This window comes from Oenanthe melanoleuca, chromosome 27 (genome assembly GCF_029582105.1).
Source record: "Oenanthe melanoleuca isolate GR-GAL-2019-014 chromosome 27, OMel1.0, whole genome shotgun sequence".
Classification (NCBI taxonomy): domain Eukaryota; kingdom Metazoa; phylum Chordata; class Aves; order Passeriformes; family Muscicapidae; genus Oenanthe; species Oenanthe melanoleuca.
Window position 1 is genome coordinate 3,647,938 of NC_079360.1, and position 23,392 is coordinate 3,671,329.

The 23,392-nt window shown below is 52.2% G+C and overlaps 1 protein-coding gene and 1 long non-coding RNA gene across 2 annotated transcripts; one reads left to right on the top strand and one right to left on the bottom strand.

The window, feature by feature from the left end:
* Positions 1–1,806: 1,806 nt before the first annotated feature.
* CCR7 (C-C motif chemokine receptor 7) lies at positions 1,807–11,339 on the top strand. Its single transcript, XM_056511875.1, has 3 exons — positions 1,807–2,173; positions 7,127–7,176; positions 8,424–11,339. The coding sequence occupies exons 1-3, from the start codon at positions 2,164–2,166 to the stop codon at positions 9,486–9,488; spliced, it is 1,125 nt and encodes a 374-aa protein (XP_056367850.1). The 5' UTR covers positions 1,807–2,163; the 3' UTR covers positions 9,489–11,339.
* A 469-nt stretch (positions 11,340–11,808) lies between these two features.
* On the bottom strand, positions 11,809–22,497 carry LOC130264019 (uncharacterized). The gene is made up of 3 exons (XR_008842408.1): positions 22,026–22,497; positions 20,114–20,487; positions 11,809–11,894 (listed from the first exon to the last, which is right to left on the bottom strand). It is a non-coding gene; the product is annotated as an uncharacterized LOC130264019 (long non-coding RNA).
* Between the last annotated feature and the right edge of the window lie 895 nt (positions 22,498–23,392).

Here is a 23,392-nt window from a genome sequence, read left to right on the forward strand (position 1 = left end):
CCTGGGCAGCAGGTTTAAATCACTGACTTCCACTCTCCTGGGTGCTGGAGGGGAGCAGAGGGACCCAGAGACTGGAATACCTGATATTTTATTCTTTTTATATAGTTAATTAACTCTGGAATAAGAAATAGGTTCTTGTAGCACAGTGCAATGGTTTTCATGGGCACAGATCATGCCTGGCACTGAGTTTGGTCTGTCTGCTCACACAGGATCACAGTTTTGTGAAAAGCAGCTCATGGGGTGCCCAGGTTCAGGAAATGTGTCAAAGAGATGGAATCACTCAGGCATAAAGTAGGCTGCAAATACACACAATCAAGCTAAGCAAAGATTTAATAAATGTTCTGAGAACTCCCTGGGTATAAAATGTATAGAAGTTCAGTGTCACACATAAACAGCAAAGAGTTTATTTTAAATATCCCTACTCTTTTTCAGAAAAACAGTTTGCTTGAATGGCCTCTAACAACACAGAATTTGGCATGTACCAAACCTTTGAAGCTGATTCATGGGACCGTGTGCAGAAAACAAGCTGCAAACCACCTGCCTGCCTCCCCTCCCTCACCTTTGGCTTCAGGGGGATGGATCCAGCAGAAGAGTGGCTGTGCCTGGAGCAGGGAGAGCAGCCCGAGGGGCCCCTGTGCACACCCACGGGTGCTGTGAGCCGGGTGAAGCCTCCCCAGAGCTGCTACACCCCTCGATTCCGGGTATTCTGCCCCTACCCAAGGGAAGCCTTTCATCTCCGGGGCTCCTTGGAGGAAGTGGTTACGAGATAAAGCTCTCGAGTACCTGCCTGGAGAGGTGATGAGCACAGGCAGGCAGAGCAATAAATAGCTGCAGAGATGTGAATGGCCCCTGCTGGCTGAGATAAGGGCCAGGAAAGGTGCGGAGGAGTCGGCGCAGGGAGCGAGGGAGGGTCACCTGGTGTGAGCAGAGCAAAACTGTCACAGCTCTCCTGCCCCAGCCCCCTGCCCCCAAAACCCAAAAATCCTCACCCTGAGTACCCCAGAATGAGCCCAGAACCACTGGTCCACCCAGAGGGAAGCACTGGGGAGACTTTTGAGTTAGGCTGGGACCACATCCAAGGAGGGTCTGAAAGTGGATCTGAGTCTTCATAAAGGACCTAAGACAATCCACAGGAGCCTCAAAACTGCCCTCAGCTTCAGATATATTCTATTTGGGCTGGGATTCCAACCTGTGATGCCCTGTTTTTCCACCTGGCTGCAGTAACAACACTGACATAGCATAAGACAGAGAGCACAAGATGCCAAAGGCATCACTTCTAGTGAGCCTGGCTTAGGAGAAAAGTGAGTTTGTGGGGAGCTGGAGACATTTCTGCCTGAGAAGCAGCCCCTCTGTCTGAGGGCTGTTCCAGGAGCAGAGCCCTCTCTGACCCCAAACCAACGTCACTGGTTTGCCTCGGGGGAAGGCATGGCACTGACAAAGTGCAGAATTTGGGGAAGACAAAAATACCCTGAAAGAGAAAGGGGGGAAGTGACTGAGCTGCTGACAGTGTAGAGAGGGTGAAGGATGACGGGCTGTTGGTCATGGGTGGTCCTGTGCACTGAGACTTTTCATCCTAGAAGGGATGGGATGGGATGGGATGGGATGGGATGGGATGGGATGGGATGGGATGGGATGGGATGGGATGGGATGGGATGGGATGGGATGGGATGGGATGGGATGGGATGGGATGGGATGGGATGGGATGGGATGGGATGGGATGGGATGGGATGGGATGGGATGGGATGGGATGGGATGGGATGGGATCCTCTATTTCCTCCAGCACTGAGCACTGATGAAGCAGGATTTGCTGGAGGGGGGAGGTAAGAAAGAGCCTCCTTGCCCTGTCTCCTTCACCACAGACCATTCCTCATGTGTCAGTCCAAAAGCAGAGCCCACCTCACTTCCCCAAGAGTCAGGAACAGCTCTGGGTGTGTGAAACCCTCTGAGGCAGCACCTGAGCACGCTGAGAGCTCAGCACAGCTCTGAGCACACGAGGAGGAGGAGGAGGAGGAGGGTCAGTGACATCAGGGTGCACTCTCAGGGGTGCAGGAAGTATAAAATCAGAGTTCCCCGAGGAGGGTCCCTGGCAGGAGCTGGGGAGGCAGCACTGGGCTGGGTGATGCTCTCACTCCCTCTGTGACTGGATCCTGCTGGAGCCACACCATGGATGGGGGTGAGTACCTGCCCTGCAGCCTCAGGCTGTGTCTTCAGCACTACTAATCCAAATCCCTGACACAGGAGTGCAGCACTTCTATCAGAGTATTTAAATAGTAGAAAAGACTTTCATCTTCCTCATTTTTACTATTTTTTGAAAAAAAAAAAATGCAAAAAAAAAAGTTCTCTTTTAGAAGCTCAAAAACCTCAAATCACTTCAGAAAAAACACGCAAAAAAAGAGGTTGGGAGGCAATTTTAAGGGGCTCTTTTGTTCTAAAGCAAATGGGATCTTGCATAATTCACACCTTTTCCTCTGTGTTCTTAATTAAAAAACAAAAAAATAAAATAGACAGAGAGCACTCTCCCTGGCAACATTTTAATTCAATGAATCAGTCGAGGAATTGGGAGTAAGAAGAGCTGAATTTGTTCACTAATGATCCATCCAGTCTTTCACAAATTAGTTCTATTAAAAAATACCTGGAGGAACACTGGATGCATTGGAGATGCAGGAGGCTCTGGGGATGGTCAGGGGGATGGATGCAGGAAGTTCTGGGGAATAAAGGAAGCTCAGGAGATGCTCCAGGGATGCAGGAAGATCTGGGAAATGCAGGGAAAAGAGGGGGCAGGTCCCACAGGGCCCTGCAGGAAAGAGCAGGGAGTGGGCAGGGGGAAAATTTTTTCTCCTGGATGTCTCCTCAGAGCTTCTGGCTGAGGAAATTCCTGGATTTTGGAATTCCTGCATGGAAACATCCAGCTGCACCTGCCCACCACAAATAATTCTTCTCATTTAAACTTTTGGCCTCTGCATCATCCTGTGGGCACTTTGTGGGCTTGTTCCAAGGGGTTCAGTGTCCTGGGGCAGCTGAACTTAGCACCTGGGAAAAGGGAAAAGGGAAAAGAAAGAGTTAGTGAGAACCTGACCAGATTATGGTAATGTTCCTGCTTTGGGTTTTTTGGATTTCAGAGGAATGTTTCATTTCCCTGGAAGATGCATCACCTTGGTGCTTTCATTAAAACACAACTGGATCACTTCAGGAAATTTTTTACTTGCTTCTCTCTGCTTATCTCATCTTTTGATTCAAAGTTTCCTGAAAGGAGTGGAGGTAGATAATTATTAAATTTCTTCTGTGATAGATCAGTGAACACATGAAATGTGAGCATGACTGGGTTTCACTGGGTGCACTCACTCCTGAGATGAGTGTCTTTCCTCTGCCAGTTGTGGGGAGGGCAAGGGGGGAGAACAGGCTGTTAACTGCCAATAGTCATTGGACCACTTAATTATGATCAACTTTTCTCAGAAATATCTGGTTCTTTCCCCAAAAGCCTCCTGTACTGCTGGAGAAGGGGCACCAGAACCTGTTACATGTACAAAACAAAGAGAGCAGGTTAATCACTGCTACACGTGTGCTGGGGCCAGAACTTTTACTTTGCAATTCCAGATGGCCAAAAAATGTTCTTGCACCACGAGGCTTTGGCCAGAGCAGGTTTGCTCAGCTTTGCCAATGCTTCCTGAATCATTCCCAAATCCTGCTTTGCTCTCATGTACCTGATCCCTAAATCATTCCCAATTCCAGCTTTGCTGTGTATCTGATCTCTAAATCATTCCCAATCCTGCTTTGCTCTCATGTACCTGATCCCTGAATCATTCCCAACTCCATCTTTGCTCTCTGCATCTCATCCCTAAATCATTCCCAGCTCCTGCTTTGCTCTGTGTATCTGATCCCTAAATCATTCCCAACTCCTGCTTTGCTCCCATGTACCTGATCCCTAAATCATTCCAAATCCTGCTTTGCTCTGTGTATCTGATCCCTGAATCATTCCCAGCTCCAGCTTTGCTCTCTGCATCTGATCCCTAAATCACTCCCAACTCCTGCTTTGCTCTCTGCATCCCTTGGCTGTAGCAGCAGCCAGCCCCTGCTGAGCTGCCCTGGTCATTTGTGTGATCTATTAACCACCCTCAGGGCTGTCTCTGCTCCTCCAGGTACCAAATACTTCCATTGTCAGAGGTTTTTCTGGGTGCACCTGATGGGATTCATGGCTCTGCCACTGCTCTTACCTTGCTTACAGTCAGTAGCTGGTGCTGGGGGAGGTCCAGATAAACTGGGAGGGATCCACCTGTCCAGGTGCCCACCCCTGGGCTTAAACTGGGGTTTAAAAACACTTATTTGTTTCCTTCTGCTATTGAGGGAGCCTGAACAGCTCAACAGCTGTCAAGGGATGAATCCTGCTCCTCGGGCTTAATCTGTGGAGGAAGATTGTAGAACTGAGGGGTTGAACTTTTCTTCCTTCACTCCATGGAGCAATTCCCCTTTCCACCTGTGTCCAGGTCCTTCAGGATGGAGCCAGCACCTCCCAGGCTGAGGCATGGGGCTGACACAGGGCCAGGCTGACTCATTTGCTGTGCTGGGGTTTTGGTGTATTTTTATAAATGAGGTTTCTAGTGCAAGTGGTTGAAGGGACTTTTGAGGGGGGGTTTTTTTCCTTAGTATTTTGAGGAACAAAACTTAAAAAACTTTAAGAAAATACCCACAGCAGCCAACTGCCAGGAGGTGTTAAAAAAAAGAAACAAAAAGTAAAGAAATGTACCCAAACTGCCTGATAAACTGCACAGCAAGGCTTGTGTCATGATAATTGTTTCTGCCCTCTGCCTCAGACCACAAGACAGGTTGAGGAGATGCCAGTCCTGTCCAGTCTGACTGAAACCAGTGCCACAAATGTGCTCAAGCTGGTGCAGAGGGAGCAGGAGGCAGCAGGGCCTCTCTGGTTGTGCTTTTGCAAATGTGTAATCTGAGGTGGGGGCACAGAAGAGGGGCAGAAACAGCACAAGCTTTCTCTGTATTGAAAAGTCATTTGACATTTAAGACACTTGAAACAGCAACTGAGAATGGGGAGAAAAAAGAAACCTATGATGATCTTCAAAGGAATGATTTGGGCTGAACTGTTTCAGGAGTTGGTTGAGTCACGTTCTCAGTCCTGTTTTTCTAGAGCTTCACAGGGTGGTAAGAAAACAGAGCAGAGCAAAGGAGCCCTCACCAGGGCTGGGACTGGTCAGGCTAAGTCAGGGCTGGACCTGGAGTTTGCAAACCAAGCCAGGGAGAGCTGCTGGAGTCTGGTTTAGGTGGGTGCTTTTCCTCCATGGAGTGAGGGTGGTTCTTCTCTGCCACAGGGAGATTTCCTGGGGCACAGAGCTACCAGCACAGGTACTCATCACCATCCACAGGCAGCCAGAGCACCAGCTGCAGCAGTCCCAGGGAATCCAGGCTGTTCAGAAGGTGCAGCAGAAGGCTAAAGGCTGCTCTGGTGTTTGCAGAGTCAGGGACCCCCTGCCTGTATCCACAGCTACACTCTTAAACCCACCCAGAGGGTCTCAGTCCTTGCTTTGTCTGTGTTTTCTGTGTCATATACAAAAGCCAGGGCACAGTTTGGAGGGAAGACAACCACAACAGACACCAAACCTCTTCCTGCAGTCTGGGACTGGTCAGAGTGAAAGCCACTGGCTGGACAGAACAGCTTCTCTTCATTCTCAGCCCAGCCTTGCACTCCTGAGCCACCTGCACTCAGGGTTCCCATGGGAATCCCTCAGGTACCCCAGGAGGGTTTGGAGAAGGAGCACACAGCTGCATGAGCATAAAAAATGAAAATAAGGGAGGAAGGTGAGATAGAGCTTCTAGGAGAGCTCAGGGGAGGCTCACACAGGCCTGGGGAGGTGCAGAGTTCTCACACGTGGTTGAGGATCTCTCACCCACACATCACCCTCATGTACTAAAAAACATCTCCACTCACAGGTAGCTCCATCTGCTGTTAGTGAAGCTGTTTGTGACTTAACACAGGGACTTGGCCAGTGATCTGTAGTGGGAATTCATCATCCTGGTCTGGTGCAACACGAGCAGCAGCCTGGCACAGCAGGCTCCAAACTGAAAGCAAGAGCTGAGTTCAGCAGACTGAGCACAGGAATCAGTCACATCCATGAACAACCAGGCCATGAGGAGCAAGGCAGAGCTCTAGAGGAACAGGCAGCTGAAAGCCAAAGGTTTCTCCTTGCTCAGTGCCCCCAGAGCAGAAACCCACAGGGAGAGGGGCTGCAGGGACCAGCCAGTGCCTGGAGGGACATCCTGGGCCATCCTCAGGAAGGGACACAGCTCCTCCTCACTCCAGAGTGGAGCCTGGGGCTTTCTCACTGCACCTTCCAGCTGAGCAGCTTTCAGTGGGAACTGCCTGAGGTAGATGCTGTAAAACCAGAGAGGAGAAAGCTTTCCCTGGCCCCTGCCCTGCTAACCACAGCAGGAAGAGCTGCTGGGCTGAGATTGCTCTCACCATCATCACACCTGGCTCTGAATTCAGCTTTTCCTTCCAGCTGTCAGCATTCTGTATTTTCACATCCCAAGCCAACTCTTGACATTTAGAGACAAGCAATAAATTTCAGGCAGCTCCAGTTCTATCTGTCCCTTGGGGAGCTGAGCTCTCCTCTCCACAGCCCAGGCACCACAGGAGCACAGCTGGGCCAGATTTATTGCCCTCACAGCTGGATATTTTCACATGGATTAAGCTGCACCCTCAGTGCTCAGACACAAGGGAACAGGCTGCTGGCTGCCTGCAGGGAAAAGTAATGGATAAAATCAAAATGTGTGCCTGAGTTAGGAGTCCTCAGCTCTCAGCCTTCAGCTGGGTCTGGTTGGACACATCCCTGCTCACTGCAGGGTTGGGCTGAATGACCTTTAGAGGCCCCTTCCAACCCAAACTGTGATTCAGTGAAACCAGAGGGGCCAGGCTGCAGCACCCCAGTGCTCTGACAGTAACACACATGACCTTGGGTTATCTTGCTGGCATCTTACCCAGATTTTGGTTTTCTCAGTGGTGAGGGCTCTGCAGGGTTCACAATGCCATGGGCAACACAACCCACTGCTTTTTCAAAGTAAGAACCATGTGGAAACCCCCACTGAGCCACTAACACAGCATCTCCTTCTTCCCTAGGCAAGCAGCTAAAGGCCACCCTTGTTCTCAGCCTGCCACTTGTTTTTCAGGTAAGATGTTTTCAACAACATCGTTGAAATCCAGCTGCTTTGTTTTGTGGGTGAAGGGAGATCTCAAAAACTCAGAGCCACCCACAGCCCCAGAAATGTGTGGGGACACAGCTGCTCACCCCAGGATCCAGCTGTGGGAGGTGGGAGGTGAGAGCTTCAGAAAAACAAACAAGAGAAACAAAACCAAGGAGAGAAAAATGGTGAAAAAAACCCAGTGATTTTCAGATGGCCTGGACTGTATGTGTCTCCTTTTAGCCCCAAAATTATCATTTCCATGACAGACAGGAGTGCACCACATTGATTGCAGGGAGCAGCCAGTTCCTGCTCCCTGTGAATTCCTGGTGAAGGTGCTGGGCTCTGACCAAGCACAGAGCTGGAGAGGGATGTCCCCAAGGAGGGGGAGTTCAGCAAATTCCCCTGTTCTTGCTCAGCCCCCTGGCCCAGCAAGGAGGACCCCAGGCACAGAGCTGTGCCATGAGCTGCTCCCAAACCCAGGGTCTGATCCTGGTGTCTGTGGTCCCTTGGCAGCAGTGGCCACCCCCCAGCCTGCAGGCAGAGCAGAGCAGCCCTGCTTTTCCCTTTCACTGCCTGGCAGGATGTGGTGAAAGCCAAACTGAGATGGAGAGCACCGAGATGCTCTCTGATAAACAGTGGGGGTGTCCAGGGGAAACCTTTCATGTCTGTGTGATGGGGAGAAGGTTCTGGAGCCTAATAAGTCACAAAAAGCAGGGCACAGGCACCGCAGGTTAGGGCAGTGTAGGAAGATGAAATGAGTAATCAGAACTGAAATCAGGGGCTGGAATGAGACGCTGGCCCCATGTTTGACACGGAAGCAGCTCCTGCTGCACTCCTGCACTTCCTCACGTCCCACCAACACCTTCGTTGGTGTTTTAATTTAGCTGGAGGATGTTTCATTTCTCACACTTTATCTGACAGCTGGCTGTGCACACACAGCTGGAGGAAGGTCCTGGAAAACTCTGGAAAGCTGCCACACATGTGAGGGTTTGCAGGTGTTACTTTGGCTGAGCACAAAACATTTCTGGTGGAATTCCCACTTGGAGCCCCCCAGAAAGCCCCAAACCTCACGTATTTATGGGAAACACTTTCAGCCACGAGGTTGTGTCAGCTCTGTGATGTTGGCTTGAGACAGCACTTGGGAACTCCCTGGGACTTCTCTCCAGGCTCCTTTCCCAGCACTGCCATGCAGACAACACAGTCCTTGTCTCTTCTTCTCTTTCCTGCTCTAGTTCTGTGCTGGGGACAATGTCACTGATTACTATGACTCCAACAGCACCATTGACTACAGCATGTTCGAGCCCCTGTGTGAGAAGAAGGAGGTCCGAAATTTCCGAGCTGCCTTCCTCCCAGCCATGTACAGCCTCATCTGCCTCATGGGGCTGCTGGGGAACGGGCTGGTGATGCTCACCTACATCTACTACAAGAGGCTGAAGACCATGACAGACATCTACTTGCTGAACCTGGCTGTGGCAGACATCCTCTTCCTGCTGACCCTTCCCTTCTGGGCCACGAGTGCAGCCACATACTGGCTTTTTGGGAGCTTTGCCTGCAAAGCTGTCTACTGCATCTGCAAAATGAGTTTCTTCAGCGGGATGCTGCTGCTCCTGGCCATCAGCATCGACAGGTACTTCGCCATCGTCCAGGCAGCCTCAGCCCATCGCCTGCGTCCCCGCATGATTTTCATCAGCAAGGTCACCTGCATCCTCATCTGGCTCCTGGCCTTCATCCTCTCCACCCCTGAGCTGGTCCACAGTGGTGTGAACAGCTCTGAGAGCAATCCCCGCTGTTCCATCATTGCCAATGACTTGAAGGCCTTCAACACCGGCATCAAAGTGTCCCAAATGGTGTTTGGCTTCTTAATTCCCCTCCTGGTCATGTCTTTCTGCTACCTCATCATCATCAAAACGTTACTCCAGGCCCGCAACTTCGAGAAGAACAAAGCCATCAAGGTCATCATCGCCGTGGTCATCGTCTTTGTCGTCTTCCAGCTGCCCTACAACGGTGTCATGCTGGCCAAGACCATCTCAGCCTTCAACCAGACCAGCTCCTGCGAGGAGAGCAAGAAGCTGGACGTGGCAGATGACGTGACCTACACCCTGGCCTGCTTCCGATGCTGCCTCAACCCTTTCCTCTACGCCTTCATCGGCGTCAAATTCCGCACCGACCTCTTCAAGCTGCTGAAGGAGCTGGGCTGCCTGAGCCAGCAGCGCCTGTGGCAGCTCACCTCCTGCCGGGACAGCAAGAGAACCTCCTTCGCCATGGAGACTGAGACAACCACCACCTTCTCCCCCTGAGCCCAGCTCCAGGCATGCCCTGGTCCAGCTGAAATGGTTTTGGACGTTTCCTCGAGTCTGAGCAAGAGCAAGACTTGCCACGCTGCAGAGAGGTCGGGGGGAAAATCCAGACACCTCCCAGATTTCAAGTAGTGAGGACTGGTCAATATTCCATGGCCAATCCCACTGCTGGTCAATATCCCATGGCCAATCCCACTGCTGGCCAACATTCCATGGTTGGACAGACTTTACAACAGAGTTGTCACTAACAGCAAAGCAAGGGAGAGGTGGTGATTCTACAATTTCTCCTGTCATTTCACCTTCAGCTTAGTCTTTCCCTGTCAAAACGAGACATGCTCAAAATAGAACATTTAGCCTAAAAGCGACAAGTACCAAGAGAAAACAGAGGTTGGTGGAGCAGAGCTGTCGTTTGGAGCTGAGCTGCCAGGAGCATCACCCTTGCTTTGGATGTTGCTTTTAACAAGACAACAGCTCTGCAATCCCACAGAAATGCCCTTGCACTGAGTCAGTCCAAGGAAAACCCGCAGCCACAGCCTTGGGCTCAACCCAGCACGCAGCCCCAGCTGTGGAGGATCTGAGCACACAACTGCTCTGCTTCCCCATGGAAAGGGAGAGATGGCCACAGCCAATGCAAAATCCATGCAAATTCTTGCCATAATTTCAATTATTTTGTATAATACTGTAGCCTCTCATAGCTCTGTTAGGAAAAGTACGAATTCCACTTTCCTTCTGCCTGTATCCTGTTTGTGGACTATCACCTGCTGACCTTGAGATAAATATGAATGTGGGTTTTCTCCTCCCTTCCCAGTCCTTCTAGCAGGACTTCAGCTGCCTTTGCAGTCAGACCTGTATTTCACTCATAAGCTACTGGGGCGTGTTTGGCACCAGTGCTGTGGGACCAACACAGACACTGCTCACTGAGGTTTGGTGTGAACACAGCCCCACCACTGCCAGGGCCACAGCAGCTGAGCAGCACATCATTGTCGTGGCAAGTCAGACCCTGGAGCAGCCCAGGCTGTAATTCCAGCTGGAGCTTTCACAGGAAGAGTGAAGATTCCTGATGACAGAAGAACGCTCTGGGAACTGCAGTGGTGGGACAGCTGAACGTCAGCTGGGAGGAGCTGCAGGCTGGGCAGCTGTCCCTGTCCCTGTCCTGTCCCTGTCCTGTCCCTGTGCCTGTCCTGTGTGCTCCAACCCCACAACACCCAGCTCTCCCAGAGTCATCACCAGAGGAAGGAGGTCTCGGTCTGGAGCTGCTCCTGGGGCTGGCAGGGGACACATGTCCATGTTCCCCCGAACACACAGAGCCATGAGCAGCAAAACACTCCCTAAACAGACATTTATCCTTTTTTTTCAACACATGCATCCATCAGGAGTGACACAGAGAACTCTCTGGTTCATGGGTTGGAGAGCACTGCTTTAGAGAGCTGAGGATTGAAATCAGCCTTCCAAGGCAGAATTCACTGGCTCCATCTGAGACAGCACTGCCAGTTATTTACCTGGCTGCTACCAAATCTGAATAAATTCTCCATAAACCATTTACCTCTGGTGTATGGGATTTTTGCCAAGTGCTGGGATTTGGGAAGAGAGGACATTGTTCTCTGTGTCACCCATCTGCTGAACTGCTGAACTCATTTTCGTTTACAATGCCCAGGTAACTGTACAGAAATGCTGTTTCTCTGTCACATGAAACAGGGGGTGACCACTGACACTGAACAGCTATTTGCCCTTGGTTTCCTTCTCATGCTTATTTAGGCAAGACACAGCTATCATGATCTTGGCCAGAGCCAGGGACACCCCTAGCACAAGGTATTTGCAGTTTTCCTCATCAGCAACAATACATTGTTAATGTATATTTAATATGTAAAGCTGCTTTACACAAAGTTCAATCTGCTCACCAATGTACCCCCAGAACACTCTGCTCCCCTGGAACTTTTTCATGCAGAATCCATTCACCTTATTCCAGCCAGGAAACTGCTCCACCAGCACATGGAACTGTACTTGTGTCCTGTAGGTAAAAACCATTCCCCCTCTGCAAATGAGGAGGTTTTCAGGTCCTTACACAGCAGATGAATTCCAAACAGAATAACACACAGCTGCTCCCATGAAAGAGATGCAGAGGCACTTTCTGGGGCAGGGCTGATGTCAGAGTGCCTGCCTTGCAGAACAAATTTGCATCTAATTTAGATGAGTCATGTTAACATTGGCCTAAGATCCCAACCTGAGGTTCCCCACTGATGTCTGAAAACTGACTGTACTTTGCTACTTGAGAAAAATAAATTATAACGATTTAAACAAAATACTTCTGGTTTTCCCTTGCATTTTCTCCATCCTTGTACAGTCCTTGTCAATCCTTCTGTCCTGTCAGCAGCTGTTTGATCAGCTCAGCTTCATACCAGTGTTGCCCTGCAGGAAATAGAGCACAGAAAATAAATTTAATAGAAAAATGTTAGTTTACTACATCTGCTGATGGATTATAAAAGAAACAAGTCACCAGCACATTAAGGAGTTTTTATTTTAACTATTAACCCATGTGTCTTGATGTACCTGCTCCACCAGGTGCATCTGGATGTACCTAATGGCTACTCATCAACCTTTAAGAGAAAATTCTTTGAGCTGTAGCATTTTATTGTTCACATTTAATGAAAATCCAGTAATAAACCACCAGGTTGCTGTGGAACTGCTCACAGGGAGAGGCAGCAGCTCTCATGCTATAGCCCACATCCAGGGTGGGAGCAGGAACTGCAACCAGAACAATAAACTCAGCACTCCTGCCTGACCTTCCCTGCTAATTGGTGCCTCAAAGCACACAGGGGGAGCAAGGGGGGACCCATATCCTTCACAAAAAGTGCCTTGTAATTGTAACCACGGAATCAAAGGGGAAGAAACCCAAAGAACTCGAGGAGACAAAGACACCTGAGTGTCAGAGCCAAGGCACGTTTCTGCTTTCACTGAGCAATGAAAGTCTCACGTTTTTACCAGAAGAGAAAGGACAAGGTGAGTTTCAGCATCTGGCCCAGAGGCTCAGGAAGCATCTCCAGACTACAGCACAACACAAAATCAGAACCCCAAACCCAGGGATCCTTAAATAAACCCTGCTCTCACCATGGAGAGGTCCTCAGTGCCCCTTTGTGCACAGGGCTGAGCAGGGCTTGGAACAAGAACTGGGGTTCTGCAGAGAGCCCCAGCACCTTTAACCATCCCCCTGCCCCTCTGAGGTGTCTGTGAGCCAAACTCAATATTCAGGAACTTTCTTGATTAAGAAAACAGACTCTACCTTAAAGCTCTAACTTAAGCCAGTAAAACCCACCAAGCAACCACACAAAATCATAACTTGGGCCACAAATCTTGCAGCCAAGTCACACAGAACTTGTTATAAAAAAAAAAAAGTGTGTATTACTTGGATAGATTGAACCTATTTTAGTATCTTCACCTGCAAGAGCTGCCTGCTTCCTTTCATAGCTCCAAATCTTATTTTAAAAGCCAATAAAAAAACCTGCCCCTCATTAAAGAAAGGGGACACAGGTTTGCCTTACACTACATAAAGGCAGGGGAGGGAGTGACTGCCCAGTCCCAGTTTGTGCCTCCTGCAATCCCTGCTCCTGGTTATCCTGCATCCCTCAGAAGCCCTGGAGTTTTCACTGCTCTGGATAAGTATCATTTCTCCTCCCAGGACAGTTCTTCATCTCTGTGCATGTGTATTTTTAAGTTATGGTTTGAGCCAAATGGATCTGGGCTGGGTGGAGCCAAACTGGAATGAGGAGCAAGTAACTGGCAGCTGCTCCCAGCTATGTCAGAGCAGGGCAACGGGGTCACCTCTCTCCCAGCCCCTGCCCCATCACCCACTGCTAAATCCCTTAAGGGAAGGGGAAAGTTCTCCAGGCAGGGCTGTGGTTTCTCTGGTGCCACCTGGGCAGCTGTGTGAGGGAAGTCCTTGTCACCCTAAAAAAGAATGAGCTGGAACCGAGTGAGGTAAACAAACCCTAAAAATAATGCCCGTGGGTGCTGGGGAAGGGTGGGGGCACATTGCATCAGTCAGAAGAGCTGAGAGCAGGCCATGGCTTCCTCCTCACAGCTCCTTTTGTAAGGAAAAAAACCCAAACTCCTGTTCTGGGGGTGGAGGTGTCACATCTCTGGGGAGAAATTCTTGTTCAGCCAACTGTCCCTGCTGGCAGAGCTGCCCTGCCTGGAGCACCTCCCCAGGGGTTGAGGTTCTGTCCATCCCTGGGCCACTCTGAGAGACACCTGGGCAAGCTGAGACAGCTGAGACATCACCTGCTCTTTGTTTGTGTCATCACAAGCAGCTTCATGACCTCAAAGCAAGGGAATCAAGGAGTCTGACCAGGAATTTTTACAGATTGGAAGGTGGCAGGATCAGCTCAGAGCCATCTGCTGGAACCAAGCAGGGGAAGAGAACATGCAGTAGAGATATAAGGAAAAATAACCAGATAAGCAGCATTCTTAAAAAGCTGCTGCATTAAATGACAGCAGCACAATCCACTGCTAGATCAGCCCCAGAGTGGGAGTTGTGTCCCCAGCCCTGCTCCTCACAGAGCCCAGCCTGTCCTGCTCCTTCCCCAAGCACTAAAACCAGGTAAAATATCCCTGGCTCTGTGCTCATCCCATGTGTGGGAGCCCTCACAGCCTCCTGCTGAAATGAACACAATTTCACACCTTCAGACTGAGCAGAAATCATCAGTTTTCAAGCCCAGCTGTGGCAGCCACCGACCTGCCCAAAATGAAAGTTATTTTTTCACTTTCACTAAGACCCCAGTCCTGCAGATCTGAGTATTGATATTAAACCAGCAGAGAGTCAAGTTTTGATATCCAACCACCACCTGTCACTGCCCCAGCTTGTTGTAGAAACCTGATTCAGGTCTGAACACATAAGGAGCCTTCTGGCTCCACGTGCAGGGCAGCTGCAGAGCCAGCCCAGGCATTTGTCACTGCTGAGCCCCTGCAGCTCCTCATGTGCAGGAACTGAAACCTCCCATCCTGCTGTTTTTGTTGCAATTGTCTTTAAAAAAATAAAAACAATAAGCAGAGAGCTACTTTCCTTTCTGTCCTGCTGAGTGCTGGCACAAAAATTATTGTCAAACAATCAAGGTCTTTACTGGGAAATTTCTGTGTCTGAAGGACAACACTAATGTCCAGAACCATCCTGCAGGAGAGGAAAAGGCCAAATAATTTCCAGTGACATAGACAAAAAGGCCTGCAGGATTTGAAGTCTGTGCATGCTGCTCTGTACCAAAATCAGAGTTTCTCTCACCAGTTCCAGTTCTGGATGCTGCAGGTTTGTGTTCTCACCAGGGAACGTCCCACCTCAGTGAGCACACATGTGTGCCAGCAGCCCTGGTTTCACTCCAGGGCAACCACAGCACAATCCAACCCCACTGGGGCTAAACCCAGCTGCTGAGAGAGAAACTCATGTTTTCAGGGCAGAGTTGACTGATTCCCTGGGAGATAACATGCTTCTTCTGAGTTTTGACCACACCAAGCAGAAAGAACTTCAACCCTGTGCCAGGGCGGGGAGTGGGAGAGGAGCAAAACAAAGCCTCGATGGATGACTAAGCCAGGCTCAGCTCCTGGGCTGAGCCCCTTTGAAGAGTTTCACACTTTTCAGGTGGGTTCTGGCTGTGCCTGGCCAGGGGGGCACAGGCGGGGACAGGCTCAAACATCACCCCCTGTACAGAGGGGAGCAGGGCAGAGCTGGGACCCCCAGACAATATCCCACCAGTCTTTGGAGGGTGGCAGCACACCTGGAAAGGCACCAGATCCTTACAGGGTGATCCAGCTGTGTTGCCAGCAGCTCCTGGCAGGTCCCCACACCCCTCCCCACACGTGCCAGCACAGCCCAAACAGCCACAGGCACCTGGAGCTGCACAGAACAACCAACTGAAAAAGTCTCCCCAACACCACAAACAAGCCCTGAAAAGCTGCCAGAGCCTCCTGCTCCACTGGGCAGCTGCTCCAGGCATCACCCAGGCTGTGGCTGCTGGACACCACATCATGGTGATGGATCATGGTGGAATCAGGGAATGGTTGGGCTGGAGGGACTCAGGATGGGGAGCAGCCCCCCAGATGTGCCACAGGTCCTGTCCCAGCTGCCCCAGGGCACAGAGGTGATGCTCTGGTGAGACACCAGCTCTGCAGAAAAGCTGCTCCTCCCAGGGGTTTCTGGTACAGGTTCCACCCCCAGCAAGGACCTGCAGGGAAATGAGCCCCGTTTATAACCAGTGCAGAAAAAGCCTTTCCTCAGAGGGCATTTCCTCCTGCAGCCATGGAGGAGGTCATGGCACAGGGCCTGGTCACACCATGAGACAGAGCCCCAAAATGGAAATAGCTCCTTCTCTTCCCTGAAATTTAAAAAAAAAAAAAAAAAAAAAAAAATTAAAAAATTTAAAAAAAAATAGAGATTATAGGAAAAGCGCAGAACAGAAAGAACCTCCCAAAGCACCCAGGGCCTGAGTGACATCCTCAGGAATGACAGCACAGCCCAGACAGGCTCTGAGTGACCCCCAGCACATCCAGCACGGGTCTGTGGTCACCACCCTGCTCTGGCTGCAGCCATCCAGGCAGAAAACTGGGATGGGGAGAGCGGGGGAGCCACTCTCCTCTCCCCTTGCCCTGGGTGACGAGTTCCCCGCTCCCGGGAAGGGCTCCCAGCCAAACCCCTGAACTCGCCACGGGCACCAGGAGCGAGCACAGCGCTCTCCTTGAGAGCTGCTGACCCCGTGTGGGAGCGGCTGGGAGGTGATCCACACACAGATACATCCCCGAAAAACCCGGGCAAACTCACCCTGAAGCACAGGTGAGGGTTCAGATCACATCAGTGGTACCATATGGAATCCCTCTGCCGGCAGTCAGGCTGAAAAGCGGAGTTGCTCTACTTCAGTTTCGTTTAAATCTATTGGAATCTATTTTAAACTGCTTTGATTCGCTTGACTTTTCCCTCTGGATCAGCCCATGGGACTTCAATGATCCATTCTCAGTGCTAAACCCCATCCTGTGTCTTAGATCTTCCCATAAAAATGACATTTCCCACAGATCACCTTCCGCTGGCTTTGTACCCAAATTTCCTAGAGAACTCTGAAAAGCAGAAATGCCTTTTCCAGCCACCTCCTTTCCCTGTGGGAAACCCCAGCCTGGAAAAAGGGATTTGTCAGGCAGCAGAAGATGCTTTTTCCAAGCTCGCTTTCCAAACACACCCTCTTCCCCACGAGGCCTCCTTGTGCTTTTCAGTCTCTCACCACACAAGAACGGGTGGCTTCACCTTCTAAATTTATATTAAAAAAAAACACTCAAAAGCGACCAATGACTCAAAGATTTCGTTAAGCAGGTGACAATGAACGTTGCAGAGGTGTGAATTGTGCAGCGAGGTGAAGCTACAGCTGGGATAGAAACTCTGACAGTGAAAAACCCTCTGCTGGAAGGTTCTGTCAGCCTAAAACCCCACCGTGTAAACAAATTGTTCTGGAGTGATTCCTGTGTAAAAGATAAAGATCTAAAGCTGTTTGAGAGCATCCGAAGGGAGAGTGAGGATGGTGAAGGACCTGGAGGGGAAGGTGTGGAGCAGCAGCTGAGGGCACCGGGATCTTCAGCATCCTCCTGGTGGGTGGCTCTGATCTCTGCCCTGGTGACAGGGACAGGACCCGAGGGGACAGCTGGAGCTGTGTCGGGAGGGTTAGCTTGGATATCAGGGAAAGGTTCTTATCCCAGAGGGTGCTCAGGCACTGAACACACTCCCCAGGGAACGGTCACAGCCCCAAGGCTGACAGAGCTCCAGGAGTTTTGGAAAACTGTCCCAGGATTGTTGGAATGCCCCGTGCAGGGACAGCAGCTGGAGTGGATGATCCTTGTGGGTCCCTTCCAACTCACGATATTCCCTAATTCTGTCTTTGCCAGCAAAGATGCTCATGAAAATTTACAGCTTTCAGTGCAGAAACACTCCCACTTCAGGCTCGTTTTCCAGGGGCTCCCCAAACCCCCCAGGACACTCTCCCAGCTCCTCTGTGCTCCTCCCGTACGTGAGAGGAACAGCTGAACTCCCCCCATTTCCCCCTGCAAGCTGAAACCTCCCCGGCTCCACGCACATTTATCCACTCGGGTTTTGCCTTTCCCCCTTGTTTGCATAGCAAAAGGGAAAAAAAAAAAAAAAAAAAAAAAAAAAAAAAAAAAAGTCCTTTTTTGTGGCTTCTGCAGAAGACAAACGAACAAAAACAACCCCGCTCGCCCCACCTATGCCACCGGCTTTTATCTGCGGGAGCCAGAGCGCAGATCCCACCCCTCAGACCTCATGGAAACAAACACTCGGTGACAGATCTGTTTTCAGGGGAAGGTTCCCACACCCCTTACAAAACACTCCAGTATTTTTTACCCGAAATGCTGCCCGTGTGCTCCCCTGCACGGCTCAGCACGGGCACCAGGTAGGGAACCCTCACCTGCCTCTCTGCTGTGTTCACCTGTCCCCTCCCGTCCCCAGCTGTCCCCACGTGTCACCTGTCCTCTCCTGTCCTCTTCACCCTCTCCTGCCCTCACCTGTCCCTACCTGTCCCCACCTGGTTCTTTAATCTTCACATGTCCTCACCTGTCCTCATCTGTCCCCTTCACTCTCACTGTCCCCACCTGCCCCCATCTGCTCCCCCTGCCCTCACCTGGCCTCTCCCGTCCCCTTCATTCTCTCCTGTCCCCACCTGACCCCACCTGTCCCCACCTGTGCCCTTCACTCTCACCTGTCCCCACCTCGTTCTTTCGTGCTCACCTGTCCTCACCTGCCCTCACCTGCCCCCACCTGTCCCTAACTGTCCCTAACTGCCACTTCACTCTCACCTGTCCCACCTGTCCCCTCACCTGTCCCTAACTGTCCCTAACTGCCACTTCACTCTCACCTGTCCTCACCTGTCCCCTCACCTGTCCCTAACTGTCCCTAACTGCCACTTCACTCTCACCTGTCCCCTCACCTGTCCTCTCCCGTCCCCTTCACTCTCACCTGTCCCCACCTGTTCCCACTTGTCCCCGTGTTCACCTGTCCCCTCACCTGTCCCCACCTGTCCCCGCAGTCACGTGACCCTCGCGTGTCCCCGCGCGCTCTCGCCCCGCCCCCCCCGCCTGCACCCGCAGCGCCCCCTGGCGGCCGCGAGCGGAGCGCGGCTCCTTCGCCGCTGGGGGGAACCGGAGACCGCGGGATGGACCGGGACAGACCCGGGAGAACCGGACACACCGGGAGAGACCCGGGACCGCCGGACACCCCCGAGCCACCACATCCACCAGCAGCTGTGGCTGCCCCACCCCTGGCAGTGTCCCAGGCCAGGCTGGACGGGCCTTGGAGAACCTGGGACAGTGGAAGGTGTCTCTGCCCGTGAGAGGGACTGGGGCAGGGTTAAGGTTAAGGTTCCTTGCAACCCAAACTATTGCATGAGTCTGTGGTTTTATGAACAGTTGTCACTGTGGGACAGTCCTGCCAGGAGTGGAACTGCAGCATGCCCACAGATGCCACTGGCATCAACCCACCATTAACCCTGTATGTTTTTTCTTCCCTGTATCATCTCCCAGGAACGTTTCTGAATCTCTCAGAGCTGCGTGTCACTCTGGGGAGAGGGGAGCAGTTGGTGCCCTTCAGTGTTTTCATTAAGGGTCTAAAAGCTCAGTTTGGTGCTCAGATGTGTTTGTGCCTCCCAAGCAGATGCTGTTCCCACTTCCCTTCTCACCACTGCTGCAGGGAGCAGGTGATGCCCAGGAAATCCACAAAAACTATTCCTGGCTGCAGTTGGCAGCTTCTCCTTCCAACACAGCCTCACACCAGGTAAATCCCAGTGCCCCCAATTCCCATTCCTCCACACCTTGAACAACACAAAGCCCAGCTGGAAACCAGGCAGGAGAACCATATTTTTCATTGCTCTGGTACATCCTGAGGGTCTCGGGGCTCATTGGAGATGGGAACCATGCCCAGTGTGTGTCACAGAGGGAGAGAAACGAGCCCAAGGGGATGCTGGAGCTGTGAGCAGACCCGGAGCTCGCAGCCCTTCCCAATGTCAGGAGCTCCTCCCGGTCCCGTTCTGCTGGCACAGCCCGTGGCACTGGAATTCGCAGGGCTGGAGGAAGCAGCACTGCAGCACTCGGGTATGGAAATGAGCCGATAAATAGAGCATGACCCGGCTGCGGAGCACGGGAAGGGCACTGCAGCACAGATCGGCTCCCGGGGAAAGCCTGGGGCTGATCCCTTCCCCGTGCCCAGCCCTGACACCGCGGGCGACCCCGGGAGAGGCACAGGGAGCACGAGTGCTAACCCACCAACAAGCAGGAAAACAGCAAAACCAGGGGCAAACCGTCCTGTTCTTGTAAATTCTTTTTGGTTTGTTCTGTTTTCCCACGGCACATTTTTGTCATGAGAAAAGTCCTGAAAATTCCTAATGGCAAAGTAAAAATGAAAGAGGCCGGTTTGTCACGCCTGGCACTGGGTCAGGCGCATCCCTGTGCTCAGGATCCAGCCCCAGCAGTATTTCTTTCACCTGAGAGCTCCTCGGAGGAGGATGCCGGTGTTACCTGGCAGAAACGGGATGCTGCTGAGGCAGACATCCCCAAAATCCTCTGCAGTAGCGGCACCGGCCTCAGATTTCCCAACCCACCTGCCTCCGTGGTTTGCCTGGAGCTGCAAATCTTCCTCTGCCCTAATCTGCTGAAGCTGTAACCCCCAGGGATGTCTGAGAGCGACAGCCACAACAGCCGTGCAGGTGCGAGTGGAGCTGCTCGCCGCTTTTCTCGCTACAGGACGGCTCGGTGCCCCCCAGGAGCATCCTCACAGCTCCATTAGCATCCATTAGCAGCTTCCTCTGCTTTGCCTGGCAGGGAGTGCGGTCCTGTGGAAGTTGTCATCGCGGTGGTCCCGGGGGCTGGAGCTGACGGAGAGGATCCAGCGCAGCCCCGGCTCCGGGCAGGAAGGAACCGCGGGGGCCTCGGCTCCTTCCTTTTCCTGCAGGCTCGGACAATAGCAGGGCAAGGGCTGCAAAGAGACGAAGCAATGGGTTCCTCAAAGCAAAATTTTGATAAAGAGTTTGAATAAAAAGACACTTTTTTTTTTTTTTTTTTTTAACTTTTTTTTTTTTTTTTTTTCCCTTGGACGTGTTTCAGGATGTTGGTTCTTTGCTGTGAGCTGTCTCTGCTATCAGGTTATTAGGGGTTGTTATTATTATGGATAAAGTGGGCAAGGATGGTGAGATAGGTGAGGATCACTCAGTGCTGGAGGGCTGCCAGGAGCTGTGAGTGGGACAGGGAAGTGCTGAGGGGTGCAGCTCCCTCTCTGCAGCTCTGCAGGGACAGGCACATGCACGTTCCCATCTTACAACGGCTCAGCCCCACTGAAATCTGGAGCAGCCTTTGAGGGACTGGGGATCAAGCACTCTCCCAGCAGCTGTTCCCAGATTTTCCCATGCCATGGCCTCACCATCCCATCAGAGAGCCCTTTGCATCCCTGAGCAAAGAGCAAAGGCTGGAAAGGAAGAATTCGGGGCCAGGCGGGACAGGAATGGATGGACTCGTATGGGAGAGTTTTGGCCAGGACAAAGCTGCCTCTTTACTGGGAAGTGGCCTGGGGGGACCCAGGTGCCCTCCCCACCCCGCAGCCTGGCAGCAGCCGGGCCAGGCGCTGCGGGCTGGGCTGCGGGCGGCACTTTGGCCCCGCTGTGCCCGCACTGCGGCTGCAAACAGCCTCCATAAATACCGACATGCTTTCAGCGTGACAAGTGTCAGCAGCTGTGAGTCAGCCCTTGGCACTGCCTGCAGGCACCAGCCAGGCTCCCATTGTCTGGGGTCCCCTGGAATGAGAGCCCGCACCGCTCCCCTGGGCTGCAGCACCTTGTGGTGCCCCGTGAGGCGATGCCCAGCAATCCAGGGAAGAGGCCACTTCCCAAAAAGCACGGCCAGGGTGGGATTCAGGACAGAAAACAGATCCTGAGAGTCCATCCCATTCTTCTCCCGGGAAAAATCTGGGAACAGCTGCTGGGAGAGTGCTTGATCCCCAGTCCCTCAAAAGCTGCTCCAGATTTCAGTGGGGCTGAGCCGTTGTAAGATGGGAACGTGCATGTGCCTGTCCCTGCAGAGAGGGAGCTGCACCCCTCAGCGCTTCCCTGTCCCACTCACAGTCCCTGGCAGCCCTCCAGCATCCTCACCATCCTTGCCCACTCTGTCCCAGTAAACCCAGAATAATCAGCCTATTCTTCTCCAGCTCTTTGTTGCTGCACCCATCCGGAGGCCCTCAGCACACCTTGGCTCTACCTTTCCCCTTCCTGCCCTCCCTGCTCATTCCTCCTCTCTCCTGCTATTAGCAGTAAGAGCTGCAATTAACGCTCTGGCTGTGCCCTGAATCCTCTCCCTTCCCTCCTCGCAGGGTTTACGGTTTTTCCGTTGAACAAATATGGGAGCAATTCCCCTGGATTGCCAATCCCTATCAGTGCTGGCGTGGGGCACCGCAGCTAGAGCAAACAGAGCTGATTGTGCAGGGGAAAAGTGAGTGTGGAAAGCAATTGTTCTCCTTCAGTTCACCTTGATAACACAGACGCCAGCTCCAAGACAAAAGCTGTTTCATGATTCCATGCCCTGGGGTTGCAGGAGTCTCGCTTCTGAAAAAGGAAAAAAACTGGTGGTATTTGTTAAAAAGGCGTTTCAGAGGTGGGAAGGAGAGTCCAGGCAGCGTGAGAAGAGCTGGGCTTCATTTCCTTTTCTTCTTCTGCCACCGTGAAACCTCCAGCAACTCTCCTACCCTGGAGAGGAGAACTTCCCCAGGATTATTTGTTTGGAAGCTGTCAGCAGCTCTAGTTCAGAGGTTAATGTCTCTCCCATTGCCGTGCTGTCAGTGTGTGCAGAAATGTTCTGCTGCGAGGTCACTGGAGCGCAAACAAGGACAGGTGTGATGGCTCCATCCCATCCCCACCTGTGCACCTGCGCCCTGAGCCCAGCTGCCAGCAGGATTTAGGGCCAGCACACCAGATTTCTGTACAGCAGGGACAGCCCAGCCTTGCACTGATGGGAAACAAACCCCTGAGGATCTCACCCTGCAGAGGAGGAGCCTCTGTATCTGTGGATACACACAAACACAAACACCTCTAGGATTTCCCCTCCTGGATTTCTCCACCAAGACAGTCCCCCCCTTGCTGTGGAGCTCTGGAGGCTTCTCCCAGCACGCAGCTCCCCTGGGACAGCCGGTGATCAGCCAGTCTGAACCAGCTGATGGATTTAATGATGAAGCTGCAGCTGGCTTGCTGAGTTGGGCGAGTCCTGCTGCCCAGCAGCTCAGCCTGGGAGTGACCAGGACAGTCTCCTCTGAAAATCCCTGGGATTTAGTGCTGGTAGTTACTAGAATGGCTCCAAGTGTGGGGTTTTTTCAGGCAGCATCTCCACAGCCCTGTGCCACTGCTCACGTACAGGAGTGTGGAAGTGCTCACTGATCCGTGGCTAACGTGCTCTTTGGAGGTGTCCCAGGTGTCCTGGCTCTGGCTGGCTGGGAGCAGAGCTGAGGCAGTGCCTGGAGACCAAAGGATGGAGAAACAGCTCCCAGGGGCTCAACCACAGCAGCAGGAGTGCTGCTGCTCCCTTACAAACACTCTTCCCCCCTGGATGGCCCCGGGGCTGTGCCCTCGCACTGTGCTGTCCTGGTGGAGCTGGTGAGGGGGTGGAGCAGCCACTGGGAGCATCCTCTGGTTCCTGAGAACCCCAGTCTGCAGAGCCCCCCTCAAACAACCCAGCTGAGGGTCCCTGGGGCTCTGCTGGCAGAGGTGACTCTCTGCAAGGGGATGGTGTCACTTGGCACAGCCTGAAAAATGTCTGTGGTGGGGAGCCAGGAGGCTTCGTGATTCATTCAGTGCCTGACATCTGTGAGGAACAGCTCATGGCTGGATCCAGGGTGGATCCTG

Coding starts and splice junctions, on each gene's coding strand:
- CCR7 (XM_056511875.1), top strand. Junction 7,177..8,423: donor GCCTGCCACTTGTTTTTCAG/GTAAGATGTTTT, acceptor TTCCTGCTCTAG/TTCTGTGCTGGGGACAATGT.